General features: G+C 44.7%; 1 protein-coding gene across 1 annotated transcript in view; it reads left to right on the forward strand.

The window, feature by feature from the left end:
• LOC121572567 (tax1-binding protein 1 homolog A) overlaps positions 1–24,788 on the forward strand; it is a 43,289-nt gene that overhangs the window by 4,379 nt on the left and 14,122 nt on the right. Inside the window, 11 exon segments of the mRNA XM_041884615.2 lie at positions 10,260–10,362; positions 11,943–12,048; positions 12,050–12,131; positions 12,498–12,656; positions 18,709–18,857; positions 19,176–19,266; positions 19,667–19,852; positions 19,970–20,221; positions 23,216–23,392; positions 24,257–24,329; positions 24,418–24,638. Of these exon segments, the coding sequence (XP_041740549.2) occupies positions 10,260–10,362; positions 11,943–12,048; positions 12,050–12,131; positions 12,498–12,656; positions 18,709–18,857; positions 19,176–19,266; positions 19,667–19,852; positions 19,970–20,221; positions 23,216–23,392; positions 24,257–24,329; positions 24,418–24,638 (1,599 nt within the window).

Here is a 24,788-nt window from a genome sequence, read left to right on the forward strand (position 1 = left end):
AAGGGACCAGGACGACTGATCCGTGTAAAGGAAAGAATGAATGGGGCCATGTATCGTGAGATTTTGAGTGAAAACCAAGGGCATTGAAGATGAAACGTGGCTGGGTCTTTCAGCATGACAATGATCCCAAACACACCGCCCGGGCAACGAAGGAGTGGCTTCGTAAGAAACATTTCAAGGTCCTGGAGTGGCCTAGCCAGTCTCCAGATCTCAACCCCATAGAAAATCTTTGGAGGGAGTTGAAAGTCCGTGTTGCCCAGCGACAGCCCCAAAACATCACTTCTCTAGAGGAGATCTGCATGGAGGAATGGGCCAAAATACCAGCAACAGTGTGTGAAAACCTTGTGAAGACTTACAGAAAACGTTTGACCTGTGTCATTGCCAACAAAGGGTATATAACAAAGTATTGAGAAACTTTTGTTATTGACCAAATACTTATTTTCCACCATAATTTGCAAATAAATTCATTATAAATCCTACAATGTGATTTTCTGGATTTTTTTTCTCATTTTGTCTGTCATAGTTGACGTGTACCTATGATGAAAATTAAAGGGCCTCTCTCATCTTTTTAAGTGGGAGAACTTGCACAATTGGTGGCTGACTAAATACTTTTTTCCCCCACTGTACATCCACAGGTACACCTCCAATGATGTCAATTAGCCTATCAGAAGCTTCGAAAGCCATGACATCATTTTCTGGAATTTTCCATGCTGTTTAAAGGCACAGTCAACTTAGTGTATGTAAACTTCTGACCCACTGGAATTGTGATACAGTGAATTATAAGTGAAATAATCTGTCTGTAAACAATTGTTGGAATAATTACTTGTCATGCACAAAAATTATAGTTTGTTAACAAGACATTTGTGGAGTGGTTGAAAAACAAGTTTTAATGACTCCAACCTAAGTGTATATAAACTTCCGACTTCAACTGTTGCTCTATCCGGTTGATGTTTATAGCAGTCTTGAAAGTATGCCTTATGTACTTTGAAGAACTAGTCAAAATGATTTCGTCCAACAGCTCTGCAGCATACTTAGCCAGCTAGCTAGTAGCCTAGCTAAATAGGATGACTCAAAGACAGTATTTTATGGCGAGCACAAAGTCATCAAATTAAAACTAAGTAATATACACAACTGAAATATGTTATTATTTCAGAGTAATGTCCTCTTTTTCTAATGATGTCTACCCAATGTGGACCTGACAGAGACAATGGAATGTTTCAATGTTTTGGCAATTGAATGTTCACCATTTTTGGCTTTGAATTTCCATTAAAAAGCTCTAAAATCATTTTTATGTCATTATTTCATAATGCATTTAATGCTTTAAAAAATGTAAACCGAAATCAAAGACATTATTTTTTTTTATTAAACGAACCGAAACCAAACCGACCTCAAGAAGCACTAATCACTCAGCACTATTAGCCACTGACAACCGGAAGATCGCTAACTGTCTGAAATGTAGCTAGTAAGCTAGCTAGCTCACTGGCCAGGCAATATCCACTAGCCAGCTAATTGTGGATGCATGATCAGCCAACACCCAAGAGTGGAAGCACTGGAATTACATAAATTGCAGCTAATTTGGTAATTGGCTAGATGTAGCAGTCATAGCATTACTAGGCAGACTGAGTTTGCTGCCTGTCATTCCAGCTCATACAACCAGGCTAATGGGACTACTTGATCTATGTAGCATAGTGACACACCAAAATTCAGAGGAGTATTGGAGGGTACGTTAATGTCAGAAGATAACCGCACTCTTGCGACCAAAAAATGCTAGCTTTTTAAGTGAAAAATATAGAAAATAAAATGTTGGGATCTGTTTTATAAGCGCATTAATGCTTACTCATGACCCACAAACTAAAAGATAGGCCATTAGGCCTCCTCACGTCTTTCCTCTTTCATCAACCTGATTCTCTTCTCCCTGTTTCCTTCCACAGACATTTTTCCAGTAGCTGTGGTGTGGCTATTTAATGTGCAGAGGGAGGTGGGGGAGGCAGGGAGAACAGACAGGTCTTGCTGGGGGGTATTTTCTGCTCTGTCTCTCTGATCTACCCCCCCACACACATCCTTATTTATTTCTCTCTCTTTCCATCTCTCTCTTCCACCTCTCCCTTTCTTGTTGCCCCCTCCCACTCTCCTCTCTTTCATCAGGGCCATCAAATCTCACACTTAATTAACAGGAAATGTGAACGAGGAAACTTAATGTCTCATAAAGACACAAAGCAAGCATTTTATAATCCTTTAAGAAGTTACTTCAAATCCACCCAGTTCAATTAAAAATTAATAACGTTTATTTGGAAAATGTAGATTGGTTAATCTGCGCTAATGAAATCTCTGTGATGGTGAAGCCTCATGTGAGGGTACTATGTGAGGGTCTTTCTCTCTCTGTGTTTTGTGTATGTGTGTGTGTGGATGTGGGTGTGTGATAATGAACTGTATATTTCCGCAGCTAGGGGTGATTGGCTTTACCCATGAAAAGCTTGGCATAAAAGAGTGAAACTCAACCACAGGAGAAATTATCAAAAAACTAATTTTTTTTCAACCCCTCCCTCCCTCCCTTTTCACCCTTCTCATTCTTCCCCTAATGCTTTTCTCTTGTGCCATGACACTTTTCACACACCCCGCCTCTCGCTGTGTGTGTGTGACACTGTGTGTGTGTCACTGTGTGTGTGTGTGTGTGTGTCACTGTGTGTATGTGTGATTGCACTACTGAGAGAGCTCCAGACATCTAGCACAGCTGTTTGGGCACTTACTCACACTACCCTTGATACACACACACACACACACACACACACACACACACACACACTGACGCACACACACACACACACGACACGCACGCACGCACGCACGCACGCACGCACACACACACACACACACACACACACACACACACACACACACACACACACACACACACACACAGTGACGCACACACACACACACACACAGTGAGGCACACAGACCCTGAGGCTCTCTGACATGCAATATGTAGGTTAGGTACAGGCTCCCCCTACTGGCTGTATGCTGTCATCGATACTTTCTTCTAAAACCCAGGTTTGTGAACACAGGGATTGGGATTGACAACAGAAGGCCCTGGTGATGCTGGATGTTGATAGTCATGCACTTATCACACTTACCCATGTATCAAACAAAATAAGATTGGAATGAGATTTTAGTTTTTAGAAAATGTTTGTAATGCAATTCTATGCTCCAAAGCTACAAAGCACTTGTATCAACTCTTTTTTTTATTTTAGTCATTTAGCAGACGCTCTTATCCAGAACGATTTACAGTTAGTGAGTGCATAAATGTTTTCATATGATGTAATACACACACGCCATACACACACACCATATACACACACATACACACACCATACACACACACACACACACAACTTTATGCTTCTGAAAAAGCCCCTAATTCAGGAGGTAGTGGAGTTGTAGCACGTTTGTGGTGTTAGCTGGGAGAAACCTGTGTAGTAAGCTTGTAATTAACGTGTCATCGGACCGCCTCTGAGCCGTGATGGATGGAATCTTCGTCTGTGATTATTTTCTAACATCACTCCTGAGTCTGAACACTCCAAACCAAACTCCAGTCACCTACAACCCTCCACTATACAATTAGAAAATTATTTATGTGTTTAAACCTCCCCACCCGGGCATGAAGAATGTTCTCCCTTGATAAGAGTTAGATATGTTATATGGTATTATGACATAGAACGTCACCTACATTCAGAATTGGCCCTACATGCATTTCCCTCATTCATAATATTATCATAACACCAATTACTATCATCATACTAAAAACATTATCACCCTTGCACAGAACATTGTCATCAAACTAACAATCCTTATCACTCCAAACATTGTTATTGCATTAAAAGTGGATGTTGTCATCAAGGTAACACTAGCCTGGGGTGTAGTTCCATAGGATGACTCACGTTGAGTAAATGATGGTCAGTTTCAGAAACTCTCAGCCAAGGCTGTCTCCATGGAGATCTGGTCAGAGTGAATGCCGCTTAACCTGAATTTGAACACAACACTAATTTAGAATATTTAGGACAATATGAGATATTTAATAATCTGGTTATGTTTTGTGTGAGTGAGAGAGAGCGAATGTAGAGAGAGAGAGAGGAAAAGAGAGAGAGAAAAGAGAGAGAGAGAGATGGAGGGAGAGAGGGATGTGGAAAGTGAGAAGAGGGAGAGAGAGATTGTGTATGACAGTTTTACGGTGTAGGCTATGTTTGGAGTTATGATGTTCTGTCCTCCCTTACTCAGCCATCACTTAACAACATGACTTTCACATCAATACATCTCTCTCTCTTCATTTAGCAGAATGTGTCAAATTACATCATTTTTTCTTCTGCTTTTTCATCTGTTTAAACTAGGCTGTTTTTCTCCCCTGTGTCAGGCCTTACATACACACACGCTCGCACGCATGCACACCCACCTACTGCCACCTTCTCCAAGGAGGGAAGAGAGAACTGGGAAGGAGTGAGGGAGGGTTTGGGGTTTAAGATAAATGTTTCCATCCCTGTAATTGTATGTGGGACATTATTTTGGTGTAGCCTAATCTTTTTTTTTTACTTCAGAAAAGGACTGGTGTGCATGATGTAAAACACAACTGGCGAGGTAGAACTAATTTGATGCTCTCATTAACACATCTTCAACTTTGTCTTTCTTTCAATCAAAAGAGCTGATACAAGACTGTTATTATAGGACTGTTGGTCAAAACTGATTTCTTGATCTTACAATACCACCCGTTCTACTATTATTAGCACGTGATTTATTAACAAGCAGTCCTTATGAGCCCTGGTCGAAACTACAGTCAGATTTTAGAGGAATCATGTAGTAATCAAAAAAGTGTTAAACAAATCAAAATATATTTTAAAATTGAGATTCTTCAAATAGCCACTCTTTGCCTTGATGACAGCTTTGCACACTCTTGGCATTCTCTCAACCAGCTTCATGAGGTAGTCACCTGGAATGCATTTCAATTAACTGGTGTGCCTTCTTAAAAGTTAATTTGTGGAATTTCTTTCCTTCTTTATGCGTTTGAGCCAATCGGTAGGGGGGGGGGGGGGGGTATACAGAAGATAGCCCTATTTGGTAAAAGGCCAAGTCCATATTATGGCAAGAACAGCTCAAATAAGCAAAGAGAAACGACAGTCCATCATTACTTTAAGACATGAAGGTCAGTCAATACGGAACATTTCAAGAACTTCGAACGTTTCTTCAAGTGCAGTCGCAAAAACCATCAAGCGCTATGATGAAACTGGCTCTCATGAGGACTGCCACAGGAATGGAAGACCCAGAGTTACCTCTGCTGCAGATGATAAGTTCATTAGAGTCATCAGCCTCAGAAATTGCAGCCCAAATATATGCTTCAGAGTTCAAGTCGCAGACACATCTCAACATCAACTGTTCAGAGTGGACTGTGTGAATCAGTTCTTCATGGTCGAATTGCTGCAAAGAAACCACTACTAAAGGACACCAATAAGAAGAAGAGACCTGCTTGGGCCAAGAAACATGAATAATGGACATTAGACCGGTGGAAATTTGTCCTTTGGTCTGGAGTCCAAATTTGAGATTTTGCGTTCCAATCGCTGTGTCTTTGTGAGACGCAGTGTGGGTGAACGGATGATCTCCGCATGTGTATTTCCCATCGTAAAGCATGGAGGAGGAGGTGTTATGGTGTGGGGGTGCTTTGCTGGTGACACTGTCTGTGATTTATTTAGAATTCAAGGCACACTTAACCAGCATGGCTACCACAGCATTCTGCAGCGATACGCCATCCCATCTGGTTTGCGCTTAGTGGGATTATAATTTGTTTTTCAACAGGTCAATGACCCAACACACCTCCAGACTGTGTAAGGGCTATTTTACCAAGAAGGAGAGTGATGGAGTGCTGCATCAGATGACCTGGCCTCCACAATCCCCCGACCTCAACCCAATTGAGATGGTTTGGGATGAGTCGGACGGCAGAGTGAAGGAAAAGCAGCCAACAAGTGCTCAGCATATGTGGGAACTCCTTCAAGCTGTTGGAAAAACATTCCAGGTGAAGTTGGTTGAATGCCAAGAGTGTGCAAAGCTGTCATCAAGGCAAAGGGTGGCTATTTTATTTGTTTAACACTTTTTTGGTTAATACATGATACCATATGTGTTATTTCATAGTTTTGATGTCTTCACTATTATTCTACAATGTAGAAAATCCTTGAATGAGTAGGTGTGTCCAAACTTTTGACTGGTACTGTAAATACTTAGGCATTTGGATTGATGTGGATTTGACGTTTAAAAAATATATACTGTAGATGTGCTGATTTAAGAAGCTAAGATTTAAAGTTGGCTTTTTCTACAGAAACATATCTTGCCTTTTTCTAAGCAGTAGGAAGCAGATTATTCAGTCAACCTTTTTATCTGTTCTTGATTATGGTGATATTATGTATCAAAGTGAAACTGCTACTACTCTTAAACCTTTGGATGCCGTCTACCATAGTGCCCTTCGTTTTGTTACAGGTGACAGTTTTGATACATTATGTATCAAAAGGTTGGCTGGACTTCGCTAAAGACCCATAGATCTCTACATTACTCCCTTTTTGTTTATAAGGCCCTACTTCACAAACTTCCGTCTTATCTAACTTTGCTGTTGAAGTATAGACACCTGAGTTGCCTAACCCGTTCACAGGATTGGTTAACTCTTGAGGTTCCTAGGGTCTCCACCGAGCTAGGTAAATCTGATTTTAGATTTAATGCACTGTATTACTGGAACAAAATTCAAAATACATTTCATCTTGATGTTCTGGTGCCGTTCGGGCAATTTGAAGTATTGATTGGGGACATATTTGTGGAGGAATGTGACTGTTTTTCTAGGTGATTTGTGATGTTTATTTGTGCTTCCCATGACTGTATTTTTGTATTTTAATGTGTATATGTTTAGGTATAATGTGTATATTTATGTTGTATGTACAGCACATTTGTAAAAGAAGACATAGGTCTCAATATGAAAAAAAAGGGGGAAAAAGGATTCAAAACATATATATACACACACAGTGCCTTCAGAAAGTATTCAGACCCCTTGACTTTTTCCACATTTCGTTACGTTACAGCCTTATTCTAAAATGTATTAAATTGTTTTTTCCCCTCATCAATCTAGACAAAATACCCCATAATGACAAAGCAAAAATGTAAATGTAAAAAACGGAAATATCACATTTACATAAATATTCAGACCCTTTACTCAGTACTTTGTTGAAGCACCTTTGGCAGCAATTACAGCCTCGAGTCTTCTTGGGTATGACGCTACAAGCTTGGCACACCTGTATTTGGGGAGTTTCTCCCATTCTTCTCTGTAGATCCTCTCAAACTCTTGTCAGGTTGGATGGGGAGCGTTGCTGCCCAGCTATTTTCATGTCTCTCCAGAGATTTTCGATGTGGTTCAAGTCCGGTCTCTGGCTGGGCCACTCAAGGACATTCAGAGACTTGTCCCGAAGCCACTCCTGTGTTGTCTTGGCTGTGTGCTTAGGGCCATTGTCCTGTTGGAGGTGAACCTTCGCCCCAGTCTGAGGTCCTGAGCACTCCGGAGCAGGTTTTCACCAAGGATAATAATAATAATAATATGCCATTTAGCAGACGCTTTTATCCAAAGCGACTTACAGTCATGCGTGCATAAATTTTTGTGTATGGGTGGTCCCGGGGATCGAACCCACTACCTTGGCGTTACAAGCGCCGTGCTCTACCAGCTGAGCTACAGAGGATCTCTCTGTACTTTGCTCCGTTCATCTTTGCCTCGATCCTGACGAGTCTCCCAGTCCCTGCCGCTGAGAATCATCCCCACTGCATGTTGTTGCCACCACCGTGCTTCACCGTAGGGATGGTGCCACAGAGGAACTCTGGAGCTCTGTCAGAGTGACCATCGGGTTCTTGTTCACCTCCCTGACCAAGGCCCTTCTCCCCCGATTTCTCAGTTTGGCCGGCGGCCAGCTCTAGGAAGAGTCTTGGTGGTTCCAAACTTTTTCCATTTAAGAATGATGGAAGCCACTGTGTTCTTGGGAACCTTCAATATTGCAGAAATCTTTTGGTACCCTTCCCCAGATCTGTGCCTTGACACAATCCTGTCTCGGAGCTCTATGGACAATTTCTTTGACCTCGTGGCTTGGTTTTTGCTCTGACATGCACTGTCAACTGTGGGACCTCATATAGACATGTGTGCCTTTCCAAATCATGTCCAATCAATTGAATTTACCACAGGTGGACTCCAATCAAATTGTAGAAACAGGATGCACCTGAGCTCAATTTCGAGTCTCATAGCAAAGGGTCTGAATACTTATGTAAATAAGGTATTTCTGTTTATTTTTTATTTTGTATTTGTAATTCTGAGGTATTGTGTGTAGATTGCTGAGGATTATTTTTTATTTAATCCATTTAAAAATATGTCTGTAACGTAATAAAATGTGGAAAAGTCAAGGGGTCTGAATACTTTCTGAAGGCACTGTGTATATATATATATATATACACACAGTGAGGGAAAAAAGTATTTGATCCCCTGCTGATTTTGTACATTTGCCCACTGACAAAGAAATTATCAGTCTATAATTTTAATGGTAGGTTTATTTGAACAGTGAGAGACAGAATAACAACAAAAGAATCCAGAAAAACACATGTCAAAAATTTTATAAATTGATTTGCATTTTAATGAGGGAAATAAGTATTTGACCCCCTCTCAATCAGAAAGATTTCTGGCTCCCAGGTGTCTTTTATACAGGTAACGAGCTGAGATTAGGAGCACACTCTTAAAGGGAGTGCTCCTAATCTCAGTTTGTTACCTGTATAAAAGACACCTGTCCACAAAAGCAATCAATCAATCAGATTCCAAACTCTCCACCATGGCCAAGACCAAAGAGCTCTCCAAGGATGTCAGGGACAAGATTGTAGACCTACACAAGGCTGGAATGGGCTACAAGACCATCGCCAAGCAGCTTGGTGAGAAGGTGACAACAGTTGGTGCGATTATTCGCAAATTGAAGAAACTGACAATCTCCCTCGGCCTGGGACTCCATGCAAGATCTCACCTCTTGGAGTTGCAATGATCATGAGAACGGTGATCTTGATCTTGTCAATGATCTCAAGGCAGCTGGGACCATAGTCACCAAGAAAACAATTGGTAACACACTACGCCGTGAAGGACTGAAATCCTGCAGCGCCCGCAAGGTCCCCCTGCTCAAGAAAGCACATATACAGGGCCATCTGAAGTTTGCCAATGAACATCTGAATGATTCAGAGGAGAACTGGGTGAAAGTGTTGTGGTCAGATGAGACCAACATCAAGCTCTTTGGCATCAACTCAACTCGCCATGTTTGGAGGAGGAGGAATGCTGCCTATGACCTTAAGAACACCATCCCCACCGTCAAACATGGAGGTGGAAACATTATGCTTTGGGGGTGTTTTTCTGCTAAGGGGACAGGACAACTTCACCGCATCAAAGGGACGATGGACGGGGCCATGTACTGTCAAATCTTGGGTGAGAACCTCCTTCCCTCAGCCAGGGCATTTGAAAATGGATCGTGGATGGGTATTCCAGCATGACAATGACCCAAAACACACGGCCAAGGCAACAAAGGAGTGGCTCAAGAAGAAGCACATTAAGATCCTGGAGTGGCCTAGCCAGTCTCCAGACCTTAATCCCATAGAAAATCTGTGGAGGGAGCTGAAGGTTCGAGTTGCCAAACGTCAGCCTCGAAACCTTAATGACTTGGAGAAGATCTGCAAAGAGGAGTGGGACAAAATCCCTCCTGAGATGTGTGCAAACCTGGTGGCCAACTACAAGAAACGTCTGACCTCTGTGATTGCCAACAAGGGTTTTGCCACCAAGTACTAAGTCATGTTTTGCAGAGGGGTCAAATACTTATTTCCCTCATTAAAATGCAAATCAATTTATAACATTTTTGACATGCGTTTTCTGGATTATTTTGTTGTTATTCTGTCTCTCACTGTTCAAATAAACCTACCATTAAAATTATAGACTGATCATGTCTTTGTCAGTGGGCAAACGTACAAAATCAGCAGGGGATCGAATACTTTTTTCCCTCACTATATATATATATATATATACATCACACACAAATAAATAGTGCACTAAATAAGAAATGTCGTGCTATTAGGGGAGCAAACCAGTCTTGCAATGTGTCCTGTCTTGGTGTGAGAACACTATGGTAGTGTATGTTTTAGCTGTAACCTCTCTTCCTCCTCCTGCTTTGTGTCTGTAGGTGGGTTGGAACACAGCAAGGGATTACTACACGTTCCTGTGGTCTCCCATGCCGGAAAACTACCAACCTGGAAGCACCGTACACAGGGCTGTGGTGTTCCAAGGTACACACACACACTGTACACTTACACTCACACACATAAACACACACACACACTGCCCATTTACACACACTTACTTGCAAACACACACACACATTGTACATTTACAAACTGACGAACACACACACAACTACCGTGGTATACTAAGGTAACCCCTGGATTTAACGGTCCGTATAAAAACCAGCTGCCTTATTTTATTGATGGAACACAACCGCAACCGTGGTCAGAGACTTGAACACCTCTCTGCCTCTGTAGGGATAACACTCACTCACACACTCTCACACACAGACACACACACACACACACACACACACACACACACACACACACACACACACACACATACACACTCACTCCATGATGAACTTGTTTTACAGGGGCTGACATGGTCAGATATGAGAGTGAAAATATGAGTCCTCTCTGTAGTGTGTCAGTGAAACTCTCTGACATCTGCATATATTTAACATCACAGACCGTGATCTTTACCTCAAATACAGTGCAGTTGAATTACTGGACTTTACTCTGACTGTTGATTGAATAATGCATTTACTATCAAAATAAGATTAAACATATGGAAGGGGTACCGGAGTGCCAAGTCTAGGTCCAAAAGACTTCTCAACAGCTTCTACCCCCAAGCCATAAGACTCCTGAACAGCTAATCATGGCTACCCAGACTATTTGCACTGCCCCCCCACCCCATCTTTTTACGCTGCTGCTACTCTGTTAATTATTTATGCATAGTCACTTTAACTCTACCCACATGTACATATTACCTCAACTACCTCAACTAGCCGGTGCCCCCTCACATTGACTCTGCACCGGTACCCCCCTGTGTATATATAGGCTCCCTACTGTTATTTTATTTTACTTCTGCTCTTTTTTTCTCAACACTTTTTTGTTGTTGTTTTATTTTACTTTTTTTATTAAAAAATTAATGTATTGTTGGTTAAGGGCTGTAAGTAAGCATTTCACTGTAATGTCTACACCTGTTATATTCGTATGTGGCCAATAACATTTGATTTGATTTGATTTGAAGATAAGTGGTGCCCTAAAAGATAACTTTTATAGAATGTGGACTGGGCCGATGTTCACAACGCCTCTCAGAGTGCTGATCTAGGTTCAGTTTAGCCTTTTAGATCATAATGAATATGATTATATGGACAAGGGGGACCAGGTCCTAGATCAGCACTCCTCCAATTCATCTCAAAATGCCACACTACACAACCTTCCAAACGTTCTCACATGTCTCCTCCGTCCGCAGGGTACTATGTTCCCAAGAGTGACTCACATGTCTCCTCCGTCCGCAGGGTACTATGTTCCCAAGAGTGACTCACATGTCTCCTCCCTCCGCAGGGTACTATGTTCCCAAGAGTGACTCACATGTCTCCTCCGTCCGCAGGGTACTATGTTCCCAAGAGTGACTCACATGTCTCCTCCGTCCGCAGGGTACTATGTTCCCAAGAGTGACTCACATGTCTCCTCCCTCCGCAGGGTACTATGTTCCCAAGAGTGACTCACATGTCTCCTCCGTCCGCAGGGTACTATGTTCCCAAGAGTGACTCACATGTCTCCTCCGTCCGCAGGGTACTATGTTCCCAAGAGTGACGGGGAGTTCTATCAGCTCTGTTACGTCACACACACGGGTGACATCAGAGGCGCCAGCACGCCTTTCCTGTTTCGCCCGGCCACGCACCGAGGACTGTCTCACCATTACCGAGGACGACAGCAACTCGGACATACTGGTGGTGACCACCAAGAGCAGCGTGCTGGAGGTACACACACACACAGAGATACAGAATAGCCATCTAAATGTACCAGTATACAGTCTAAATGCAATTACCAAATGTATGCAAAAAATTCAAATTCACTTTATACAATTGTCTCCTCTCCCCTCCCTTCCCCCCTCTCCTCTCCCTCTCCCCCCTCCCCCCCTCCTCTCTCCCCTCTCCTCTCCTCTCCTCTCCTCTCTTCTCCCCTCTCCTCTCCCCCTCCTCTCCTCTCTTCTCCCCCTCTTCTCTCCCCCCTCCTCTCCTCTCTTTCCCCCTCTCCTCTCCCTTCCATTCTTCCCCCCCGTCCTCTCCTCTCTTCTCTCCTCTCCCTTCCTCTCTTCCCCTCCTCTCCCCTCCTGTGGTGAGCAGCAGCGTGTAGAGGAGGCGCAGCAGGAGCGCAGGGAGCTGTTGAAGAGAATGCATCACCTTCAGGAGGAGAAACAGCAGCTGCAGGAGGAGCACAGGAGGCTGCACAGAGAGAGGGAGCAGGAGAGGGAGACCTGCTACCTGCTACGCACACACAACCAGGTGAGGAAGGTTGGAGAGGAGAGGAGAGGGAGAGAGGGAGGAGAGAGGGAGGGAGAGGAGAGAGAGAGGAGAGGAGGAGGAGGAGAGAGGGGAGGAGAGGAGAGGAGAGGGAGGAGAGGGAGAGAGAGAGAGAGAGGAGAGGAGAGGAGAGGAGGCTGCACAATTTTAAAATGTGTATTTTTCCATATATAGACACACCCTATGTGTTTTAATAAAATTAACTATATGCACTGAGCTTGTCTTATGCATTAAGCACACTGTTTGATGAAGTAATTAAGACACAAATGACTCGAGGCAGTCCAACAGCAATTTATTTGATTGTGCCGGGCCAGGCTCAGACTTGCTGCGCTGTGGGTAAAAAAAGAGCAACAACAAGCACCTGTTGTCTCTCTCCTCCCTGCTGCAGCGACCACCACAGAACATCAACAGTGTTTATCGCGCTGTCAGTGTTGCTGAAGCTGCAACATAATTACAGTCATTTCTGACTGAAAAGTTCTGTTACCGAAATCCTTCATTTGTTTATGAAAAACATTCCCTATTCCCTCAACCCTTGCTCTCTTTACGTGGCACATGTATGCATCACATGCACGTGACCAATAGGGCCTGACCTATAGCCTATCATAATTTCATCAATAAATTGGTTATAACAAACTCCAAACACTAACACATGTGACAGCAAAATGGATGTGGAGGACGTGAAAATAAACTCGAAATGGGGGAATGTTTACTGGTTGCTCAGGAGGGAAAGGGAAAGTCAGATCTGTACTAAGCTACTGGAGATCAAGAAAAATAAGAAAGGTAAGGAGCAAGCGCTGCATGGATATTATCTGTGCCGAACAGGTGCTGTTAGATTACAATATAAAACATTTCTGACCATTTGGAACAATGTAAACAACACTAAATAAATTATAAGCATATCGTTTTTGTAAAGCCTTTATTACAGCAAAGACTAAAAACAGTTGCATGCATTCGTGAATGCAATTGCCGACATGGAAGTTATTTCATAGTTTTGATGTCTTCACTATTATTCTACAATGTAAAAAATTGTAAAAATAAAGAAAACCCTTGAATGAGTAGGTGTGTCCAAACTTTTGACTGGTAGTGTATATATTTTTTATATATGGAATCATGTAGTAACCAAAAAAGTGTTAAACAAATAAAAATATATTTTATATTTGAGATTGTTCAAAGTAGCCACCCTTTGCCTAGAAGACAGCTTTGCACACTCTTGGCATTCTCTCAACCAGCTTCATGAGGTAGTCACCTGGAATGTGTTTCAATTAACAGGTTTGCCCTGCTAAAAGTTAATTTGTGGAATTTCTTTCCTTCTTAATGCGTTTGAGCCAATCAGTTTTGTTGTGACAAGGTAGGGGGGTATACAGAAGATGGCCCTATTTGGTAAAAGGCCAAGTCCATATTATGGCAAGAACAGCTCAAATAAGCAAAGAGAAATGACAGTCCATCATTACTTTAAGACATGAAGGTCAGTCAATACGGAACATTTCAAGAACTTTGAAAGTTTCTTCAAGTGCAGTCGCAAAAACCGTCAAGCGCTATGATGAAACTGTCTCTCATGAGGACTGCCACAGGAAAGGAAGACCCAGAGTTACCTTTGCTGCAGAGGTTAAGTTCATTAGAGTTAACAGCCTCAGAAATCGGCAATTAACTGCATCTCAGATTGCAGCCCAAATAAATGCTTCACAGGGTTCAAGTAACAGACACATCTCAACATCAACTGTTCAGAGGAGACTGCGTGAATCAGGCCTTCATGTTCGAATTGCTGCAAAGAAACCACTACAATAACAAGAAGAGACTTGCTTGGGCCAAGAAACACGAGCAATGGACATTAGACCGGTTAGAAATCTGTCCTTTTGGTCTGATGAGTCCAAATTTGAGATTTTTGGTTCCAACCGCTGTGTCTTTGTGAGACGCAGAGTAGGTGAACGGATGATCTCTGCATGTGTGGTTCCCACCGTGAAGCATGGAGGTGTGGGGCTGCTTTGCTGGTGACACTGTCGTGATTTATTTAGAATTCAAGGCACACTTAACGAGCATGGCTACCACAGCATTCTGCAGCGATACGCCATCCCATCTGGTTTGCGCTTAGTGGGACTATAATTTGTATTTCAGCAGGACAATGATCCAACACACCTCCAGGCTGTGTAAGGGCTATTTGACCAAGAAGGAGAGTGATACATCAGATGACCTGGCCTCCACAATCACCCGACCTCAACCCAATTGAGATGGTTTGGGATGAGTTGGACCGCAGAATGAAGGAAAAGCAGCCAAGAAGTGCTCAGCATATGTGGGAACTCCTTCAAGACTGTTGGGAAAGCATTCCAGGTGACTACCTCATGAACCTGGTTGAGAGAATGCCAAGAGTGTGCAAAGCTGTCATCAAGGCAAATGGTGGCTACTTTGAAGAATCTGAAATCTAAAATATATTTTGATTTGTTTAACACTTTTTTGGTTACTACATGATTCCGTATGTGTTATTTCATAGTTTTGATGTCTTCACTATTATTCTACAATGTAGAAAATAGTAAAAATGAAGAAAAACCATTGATGGAGTAGGCGTGTTCTAAACCTTTTGACCGGTAGTGTAGTCAGGAGGCTATACAGAAAGGGGGAGCAGGAGAGAGACCTGTGAGTGTAGATACACCGCATTCGGAAAGTATTCAGACCCCTTCCCTTTTTCAACATTTTGTTACGTTACAGCCTTATTCTAAAATTGATTAAATACATTTTTCCTCATCAATCTACACACAATACCCCATAATGACAAAGCGAAAACAGGTTTTTAGAGATTTTAGCAAATGTATTGAAAATAAAAAACAAAACACCTTAAGTATTCCGACCATTTGCTATGAGACTTTAAATTGAGCTCGGGTGCATCCTGTTTCCATTTATCATCCTTGAGATGTTTCTACAACTTGATTGGAGTCCAGCTGTGGTCAATTCTATTGATTGGACATGATTTGGAAAGGCACACACCTGTCTATATAAGGTCCCAAAGCTGACAGTGCATGTCAGAGCAAAAACCAAGCCATGAGGTAGAAGGAATTGTCCATAGAGCTCAGAGACGACAGGATTGTGTCGAGGCAGCATCATGCTGTGGGGATGTTTTTCAGTGGCGGGGACTGGGAGACTAGTCAGGATCGAGGGAAAGATGAACATAGCAAAGTACAGAGAGATCCTTGATGAAAACCTGCTCCGGAGCGCTCAGGGCAAAGGTTCACCTTCTAACAGGACAATGACCCTAAGCACACAGCCAAGATAACGCAGGAGTGGCTTCAGGACAAGTCTCTGAATGTCCTTGAGTGGCCCAGCCAGAGCCCGGACTTGAACCCGATCGAACATCTCTGGAGAGACCTGAAAATAACTGTGCAGCGATGCTCCCCATACAACCTGACAGAGCTTGAGAGGATCTGCAGAGAAGAATGTGAGAAACTCCCCAAATACAGGTGTGCCAAGTTTGTAGCGTCATACCCAAGAAGACTCGAGGCTGTAATCGCTGCCAAAGGTGCTTCAACAAAGTCATGAGTAAAGGGTCTGAATACTTATGTAAATGTAATATTTCAGTTTTTATACATTTGCAAAAATGCCTACATTTGCTTAGTCATTATGGGTTATTGTGTGTAGATTTATGAGGGGGAAAAAAGGCTGTAACGTAACAAAATGTGGAAAAAGTCTAGGGGTCTGAATTCTTTCAGAATGCACTGTATACTGTAGTCAGGAGGCTGTACAGAGAGGGGGAGCAGGCAGAGACCTGTGAGTGTAGATATTGTCCGGTTGGTGCCAGTTCCTCTTCAGTGATCACAGGTTAAATACATCAAAGGCCGGAAGTTTATGAATGATTTTCTTCTTTTTTTTCCTTTGCTTTTTTCATGTGTGTGTGTACCAGCCTCTCTGTCCCTCTTTTTTTTACGATCTGAATCACTGGGCCAGAACGCTAACGGGACACGGTCTCCCGGGCATCTGGCGTCAGGGTGATTCCATCTCAACCACAGAGTAAACAAATATGACGTCAAGCCCACACACACATACACACAGACACACACACACACACAGTCAATCCCACAAACTACTCCCCCCCACACACATTCTCATTCGCCCCCACAGACACACACTAAAAATGCCAGCCGCTTGCAACCTCTTTTAGAATGTGTGTGGAATGAGAGACGGGTGTCCACAAAACCACCTGAGTGAAAAAAGGCCCTGCCAAGGGACAAACATGACTCAGTCACAGCATTCTACTTGGGGCACAACACTCTCTCTCTCTCTCTCTCTCTCTCTCTCTCTCTCTCTCTCTCTCTCTCTCTCTCTCTCTCTCTCTCTCTCTCTCTCTCTCTCTCTCTCTCTCTGTCTCTCTCGTCTCTCTCTCTCTCTCTCTCTCTGTCTCTCTCTCTCTGTCTCTCTCTCTCTCTCTGTCTCTCTCTCTCTCTCTCTCTCTGTCTCTCTCTCTCTCGCTCTCTCTCTCTCTCTCTCTCTCTCTCTCTCTCTCTCTCTCTCTCTCTGTCTCTCTCTCGCTCTCTCGCTCTCTGTCTCTCTCTCTCGCTCTCTCTCTCTCTCTCTCTCTCTCGCTCTCTCTGTCTCTGTCTCTGTCTCTGTCTCTGTCTCTGCTCTCTCTGTCTTTCTCTCACTCTCTCTCTCTCTCTCTCTGTCTTTCTCTCTCTCGCTCTCTCTCTCTCTCTCTGTCTTTCTTTCTCTCTCTCTTTCTTTCTTTCTTTCTTTCTTTCTTTCTTTCTTTCTTTCTTTCTTTCTTTCTTTCTTTCTTTCTTTCTTTCTTTCTTTCTTTCTTTCTTTCTCTCTCGCGCTCTCTCTCTCTCTCCTCTTCCTGTTTCATCTTTCATCTTAGTGCAACTGCTGAGAGCGACTTTAATTTTCTAATTTATTTTAAATAACATTTGGTGTGCTGTTCAGTGAATAACCAAACTGCCAGGGGAGAAGGTTGATGATATGGGAACCAGTCTCTTACTGCCCCCTGGTGCTTTTTCCTAGACATGAACTTGGCTTGGCGTGTGTGTGTCTGTAGTAGGGGAAACGGGGATACCTAGTCAGTTGTAGAACTTTAACTGCCTTGCTCAGGGCAGCTTTGAGAGAGTTGATACAATTTTTTGCAGAGAGATTATTATTAATGTTGAATTCTTTGTTACCTAATAAGCGTTTCTCTTATTAAATAAGTGCTGTGTGTGGGTATTTGTGTAGTATACATTGAACACTTGAGTATGTTCACCACAGGCCTTATTTAGTGCAGCACTGATTAAAATATCCTTTAGCTGGAACATGAAAACATAAGTACATATTTTGCGGCTGCTAGTTTTACGATGACGCGTTTTAAAATGTCTTTATGCGCTGCTGAAGTGCCTCCCAAACGGCTGCAGTTAAATCATACAGTCATCCAGGGATCCAAGCCCAGAGGGAGAGTGTGTGTGTGTGTGTGTGTGTGTGTATGTGTGTGTTTTATATATTTTTCATATACTGCACTTGTCTGTCTGCGTCTGATGCACAAGGTGTGTGTGTGTGTGTGTTGAGAGATGTAGGGGTGTGTGTAGGCATTCTTGCCTGTCAGGTGCAGTGTGTGTTGGGGGTGATTTAATATCCTCTACTTCTCAACATGAGCGTGTTCCAACAGGAGAGATCACTGGCTGGACCAGGTACAGGATACAGGATAGTACTGGCTTCCTCTCCCTGTCTCCTCCCCTATTCAGAACATTAGGATGGAAAAACTAGTCAGTGCTTTTGAAGGGAAATAGGCCTGACATTCATTATCACACAGCATTTCCATTGATAGACAAAGGGGCTAACTCAGGAGGGCCAAGCGTCTGTAGGATTTTGCTCCTCCCGACCCTTGTACTTGATTGATCAGTTAAGGTAATTGATTAGATAGGAACTCCCCTCACCTGGTTGTCTAGGTCTTTATTGAACACATTTTAAAGGAAACCAGTAAACAGTCGGCCCTCCAGGAACCAAGTTTCTTACTGGACTGACAGTGTCTGTGATTGGTTGACAGTGTGATTGTCAGGTTAAGCGTCCTGTGGTGTGGTTGCAGGAGCTGCTGCGCTCCTCCCAGGGCCTGTCAGAGGAGAGGGAGGAGGTGAGGAGGAGGCTGCAGGAGGCCACAGACAGGGTCAAACAACTGGAGGAGGACCTACTGGGAGTCACACAGAAAGGACTGCAGAAAGAGACTGAATTGGACTGGTGAGGAGGAACGCACACTGGGAGTCAGTCAAAAGCCCTGCAGAAGGATAGGAACTGTACTGTTGATGAGAAACGCACACACCATAGATACTCTACAGAGAACTAACATTATTGGTGTTATATATATATATCTTTTTTTTAAATATATATTTATTGAATATTTAAAACATACAATCTACTTGCAGTGAAGCCGCTCAACATCTACATCACATTAGTCATCTAACAGACTCCCATCCAGAGCGACCCACAGAAACATTATTGGTGTTAATGCAGTAGAATCCTCTGATATCTGTTGTGGTGGTGGTGGTTGTTGTCCAGTCTGAGAGACAGGTTGAAGAAGCTGACAGCAGAGAGAGACAGTCTGGAAACTCAACTGAAGAATGAGAAGGACGAGAGGGACCTCTACAAGGTGAGAGGATACACTGTGTGTGTGTGTGTGTGTCCGTGTGTGTGTGTTTCTAATCGTGTGTGTGCGTGTGTGTGTGTGTGTTTCTAATCATGTGTGTGTGTGCGTGTGTGTGTGTGTGTGTTTCTAATCGTGTGTGTGTGTGTGTTCGTGTGTGTGTGTGTTTCTAATCGTGTGTGTGTGTGTGTGTGTGTGTGTTTCTAATCTGTGTGTGTGTGTGTGTTTCTAATCGTGTGTGTGTGTGTGTGTTTCTAATTGTGTGTGTGTGTGTTTCTAATCGTGTGCGTGTGTGTGTGTGTGTTTCTAATCGTGTGTGTGTGTGTGTGTGTTTCTAATCGTGTGTGTGTGTGTTTCTAATCGTGTGTGTGTGTGTGTGTGTGTTTCTAATTGTGTGTGTCTGTAGGCCCACCTGCGCAGCACGGAGCTGGAGAACACTAAGCTGAGTGCAGAGCTGCAGATGCTGAAGGCTGTGGAACTCAACAGAGAGGTGACTATCGCTCAGTTCCAGGAAGAACTGGACAGGCTCCGAGTCTGCGTCACTCAGAAGGACCGCCTGGAGAAAGAGCTGCACACACACGCTGTCGACAAGGTAAGGAGGGGGGTCGTGGGGGGAGTGTGTGTTTGTGTCTGCACATGTAGGCTAAATGTGTGTGTGTTTATCTGTGTGTAAATGCGTATTAACCTGTCTGCTCCGCCCTCTCTCCAGGCTGAGATGGGTCGTCTGAGGGAGCAGCTTCGCCAGTGCGAGGAGCAGCTCCAGGCTTCTCGCCAGCAGGCCGCCATGTTGGCGTCGGAACTCCGTGACTCAACGAGCGCCCGCGATCGCACCATGACCGAGCTGTACCGCGCCCGCCTAGAGGCTGACGCCCTCCGCGCCAGTCTGGCCGATGCCCAGGCCGAGTGCCGGCGAATGGAGACGCAGCTGGACCGCATGAGGACCACCTCCCAGCAGGAAGTGGTAAGGGGACCATAACAGAAATGAGAAGATGGTAAACTCCATTCCATTCGTATTAACGGCCATTGTGTATGTTGCCCGTACGTTGTAAATGGACTGCGTGATGCATTCTGGGTCAAGGAGTGAATGGGAGTCAATTTGGCGCTAGCACAAAACCCAACATTAGCATGAATTACATGAACAAGAAGCACAACATTACAAATCTTTTCCGAGATGTGAGATATATTGTATAGCTTTGAAATCATGACATTTCGTACATTCAAGGAAAATAGGCAGGTTTCTCGACTCTTATGAAGGGATTGCGTGATTATTAGGTTAGCAATGGAGTGATGCAGCATGACAACATGAACGCGATTGGTCAACAGTCTGCTGGGCGGGGCGTTCCCCTATTCATTGGTCAGGGGGATTACCATCTCCTCATTTCTTAAAGGATTTCTGACCATAGATTTCCACAGAGACGTTCATACGGTTGGACCAGTAAGTAGCTTCAGGCTTGAACTTTGGATGATTACTCTCAAGGTTTTATCTTTCTTAGTTTAAACAATTTTGAAATAGAAGATTAATTTAGAACTGCTATACAGTGGGGAAGAAAAGTATTTAGTCAGCCACCAATTGTGCAAGTTCTCCCACTTAAAAAGATGAGAGAGGCCTGTAATTTTCATCATAGGTACACGTCAACTATGACAGACAAATTGAGAAAAGAAAATTCCAGAAAGTCACATTGTAGGATTTTTTATGAATTTATTTGCAAATTATGGTAGAAATAAGTATTTGGTCACCTACAAACAAGCAAGATTTCTGGCTCTCACAGACCTGTAACTTCTTCTTTAAGAGGCTCCTCTGTCCTCCACTCGTTACCTGTATTAATGGCACCTGTTTGAACTTGTTATCAGTATAAAAGACACCTGTCCACAACCTCAAACAGTCACACTCCAAACTCCACTATGGCCAAGACCAAAGAGCTGTCAAAGGACACCAGAAACAAAATTGTAGACCTGCACCAGGCTGGGAAGACTGAATCTGCAATAGGTAAGCAGCTTGGTTTGAAGAAATCAACTGTGGGAGCAATTATTAGGAAATGGAAGACATAAGACCACTGATAATCTCCCTCGATCTGGGGCTCCACGCAGGATCTCATCCCGTGGGGTCAAAATGATCACAAGAACGGTGAGCAAAAATCCCAGAACCACACGGGGGGACCTAGTGAATGACCTGCAGAGAGCTGGGACCAAAGTAACAAAGCCTACCATCAGTAACACACTACGCCGCCAGGGACTCAAATCCTACAGTGCCAGACGTGTCCCCCCTGCTTAAGCCAGTACATGTCCAGGCCCGTCTGAAGTTTGCTAGAGTGCATTTGGATGATCCAGAAGAGGATTGGGAGAATGTCAAATGGTCAGATGAAACCAAAATAGAACTTTTTGGTAAAAACTCAACTCGTCGTGTTTGGAGGACAAAGAATGCTGAGTTGCATCCAAAGAACACCATACCTACTGTGAAGCATGGGGGGTGGAAACATCATGCTTTGGGGCTGTTTTTCTGCAAAGGGACCAGGACGACTGATCCGTGTAAAGGAAAGAATGAATGGGCCATGTATCGTGAGATTTTGAGTGAAAACCTCCTTCCATCAGCAAGGGCATTGAAGATGAAACGTGGCTGGGTCTTTCAGCATGACAATGATCCCAAACACACCGCCCGGGCACGAAGGAGTGGCTTCGTAAGAAGCATTTCAAGGTCCTGGAGTGGCCTAGCCAGTCTCCAGTTCTCAACCCCATAGAAAATCTTTGGAGGGAGTTGAAAGTCCGTGTTGCCCAGCGACAGCCCCAAAACATCACTGCTCTAGAGGAGATCTGCATCTCCAAAATACCAGCAACAGTGTGTGAAAACCTTGTGAAGACTTACAGAAAACGTTTGACCTGTGTCATTGCCAACAAAGGGTATATAACAAAGTATTGAGAAACTTTTGTTATTGACCAAATACTTATTTTCCACCATAATTTGCAAATAAATTCATTAAAAATCCTACAATGTGATTTTCTGGATTTTTTTTCCTAATTTTGTCTGTCATAGTTGACGTGTACCTATGATGAAAATTACAGGCCTCTCTCATCTTTTTAAGTGGGAGAACTTGCACAATTGGTGGCTGACTAAATACTTTTTTCCCCACTGTATGCTGTAAACAAGTTTAGCAACGGAATTCCAGCACTGAATTATCTCTTTGTGCTGAACTACTCCCCCAACCCCCTCCCCCTCTATCCCCCTAACTCCCTCCCCCTCCTTCTGTCCGCTCCACCCTCCCTCCTCCCCCTCTGTCCTACTCTACCCCCTAACCCCACCTCCCTCTGTCCGCTCCACCCTCCTCTCCTCCTCCCTCTGTCCGCTCCACCCTCCCCCTCTATCCCCCTAACCCCTCCCCCCTTCTGTCCGCTCCACCCTCCCCCCTCTATCCCCCTAACTCTCCCTCCCCCACCTCCCTCTGTCCGCTCCACCCTCCTCCTCCTCCTCTGTCCGCTCCACCCTCCCCCTCTGTCCCCCCAACCCCCCCTCCTTCTGTCCGCTCCACCCTCCCCCTCTATCCCCCTAACTCTCCCTCCCCCACCTCCCTCTGTCCGCTCCACCCTCCTCCTCCTCCCTCTGTCCGCTCCACCCTCCCCTCTATCCCCCTAACCCCTCCCTCCTTCTGTCCGCTCCACCCCCCCCTCATCCCCTAACTCTCCCTCCCCCACCTCCCTCTGTCCGCTCCACCCACCCTCCTCCCTCTGTCCGCTCCACCTTCCCCTCTATCCCCCTAACTCTCCCTCCCCCTCCTCCCTCTGTACGCTCCACCCTCCCCCTCCTCCCTCTGCCGCTCCACCCTCCCTCTATCCCCCTAACTCCCCCCTCCTCCCTCTGTCCGCTCCACCCTCCCCCTCTATCCCCCTAACTCCCCCTCCCCCTCCTCCCTCTGTCCGCTCCACCCTCCCCCTCTATCCCACTAACTCTCCCTCCCTCCCCCAGGGTGTGGGGACCTCCAGTGAGGGGGGGTGTGTGGTATCTGAGGCGGAGGCTGAGCTACAGAGAGAGGTGGAGGAGCTGAAGCTGCGTCTCCACATGGCCGCTGAGCACTACAAGGAGAAGTACAGGGAGTGTCAGCGGCTCCGCAAGCAGGTGGCCAAGCTCAGCGAGGCCCAGGGGGTGAGTCTGTCTGTCTTTCTGTCTGTCTACAATACTGTACTATACCACATCACATCGTCGCAGTGCCATCTTGTGGTACATTTGACATTGTTTACATTTGAGTCATTTAGCAGACGCTGTTATCCGGAGCGACTTACAGTTAGTGCATTCATCTTAAGATATTTAGGTGGGACAACCACATATCACAGTCATAGAAATAACATTTTCCCTTAATAAAGTAGTTATCAGCAAAGTCCGAGCTAGTAAGTTATTTTCTCGGGTAGGGGTGAGGAGGGGGTGCGAAGGTGGGCAGGGACTCTGCTGTCCTAGCTTCAGGGGGAAGCTGATTCCACAATTGGGGTGCCAGGACAGAGAAGAGCTTTGACTGGGCTGAGTGGGAGCTGCCCTCCCGCAAGGGTGGGAGGGCCAAGAGACCAGAGGTGGCAGAACAAAGTGCTTGGGTTGAGGTGTAGGGTTTGAGCATAGCCTGGAGGTAGGGAGGGGCAGTTCCTCTTGCTGCTCTGTAGGCAAATACCATGGTCTTGTAGTGGATGCGAGCTTCGACCAGAAGCCAGTGGAGAGTGTGGAGGAGTGGGGTGACATGGGAAGGTTGAACACCAGGCAGGCTGCAGCGTTCTGGATAAGTTGCAGGGGTTTGATGGCACAAGCGGGGAGCCCAGCCAACAGAGTTGCAGTAGTCCAGAGTGGGCTTTGGGTGGAGACTACCATTTTGCCGGAACTCTCCATTTCCAACACGTATGAACACAGAAATGAATCACGCAGCTGACCAAATTATTCTAAATTGACAGAGATTAGGAATAGGGTACAGCCTTGTGAGTCTTATGTCCACAGATTGATTCAACTAGTTTCCTCTCATGTTTGTAGGAGTCAAAGAGAAACGCTGCCACTGAGACGACCCAGGAGCCACTGACACCCAGTCCAGAGTCACCTAGAGCAGGTATATACACACACACAGACACACAAACACACACACACACACGCTTATCTCTTTAATACTAAATCCTGTAATATGTGTATGTTTACAGGCAATCTGTCTGCAACTGTGCTGAGAGGAGACACTGAGAGGCCTGTTGTCCCTAACCGGCGTGACAAAAACAGGGAACACACACACACCGACGCACACACCAACACATTCTCAGGCATGGAGACCATGAGAGCTGGGGAGAAAGAGTGGACGGGGATAAATGGGGAAGAGATAGAAAAGGAAGTGAGGGGAGGGGAGAAAGAGAAAGAAGAGGAGAGGAAGGAGGACAGGAGTGGAGGAGATGAGAGGAAGGAGGACAGGAGTGGAGGAGAGGAGAGGAAGGAGGACAAGAGTGGAGGAGAGGAGAGGAAGGAGGACAGGAGTGGAGAAGAGGAGAGGAAGGAGGACAGGAGTGGAGGAGAGGAGTGCATG

This window comes from Coregonus clupeaformis, chromosome 8, assembly GCF_020615455.1.
Source record: "Coregonus clupeaformis isolate EN_2021a chromosome 8, ASM2061545v1, whole genome shotgun sequence".
In the NCBI taxonomy this organism is placed as follows: domain Eukaryota; kingdom Metazoa; phylum Chordata; class Actinopteri; order Salmoniformes; family Salmonidae; genus Coregonus; species Coregonus clupeaformis.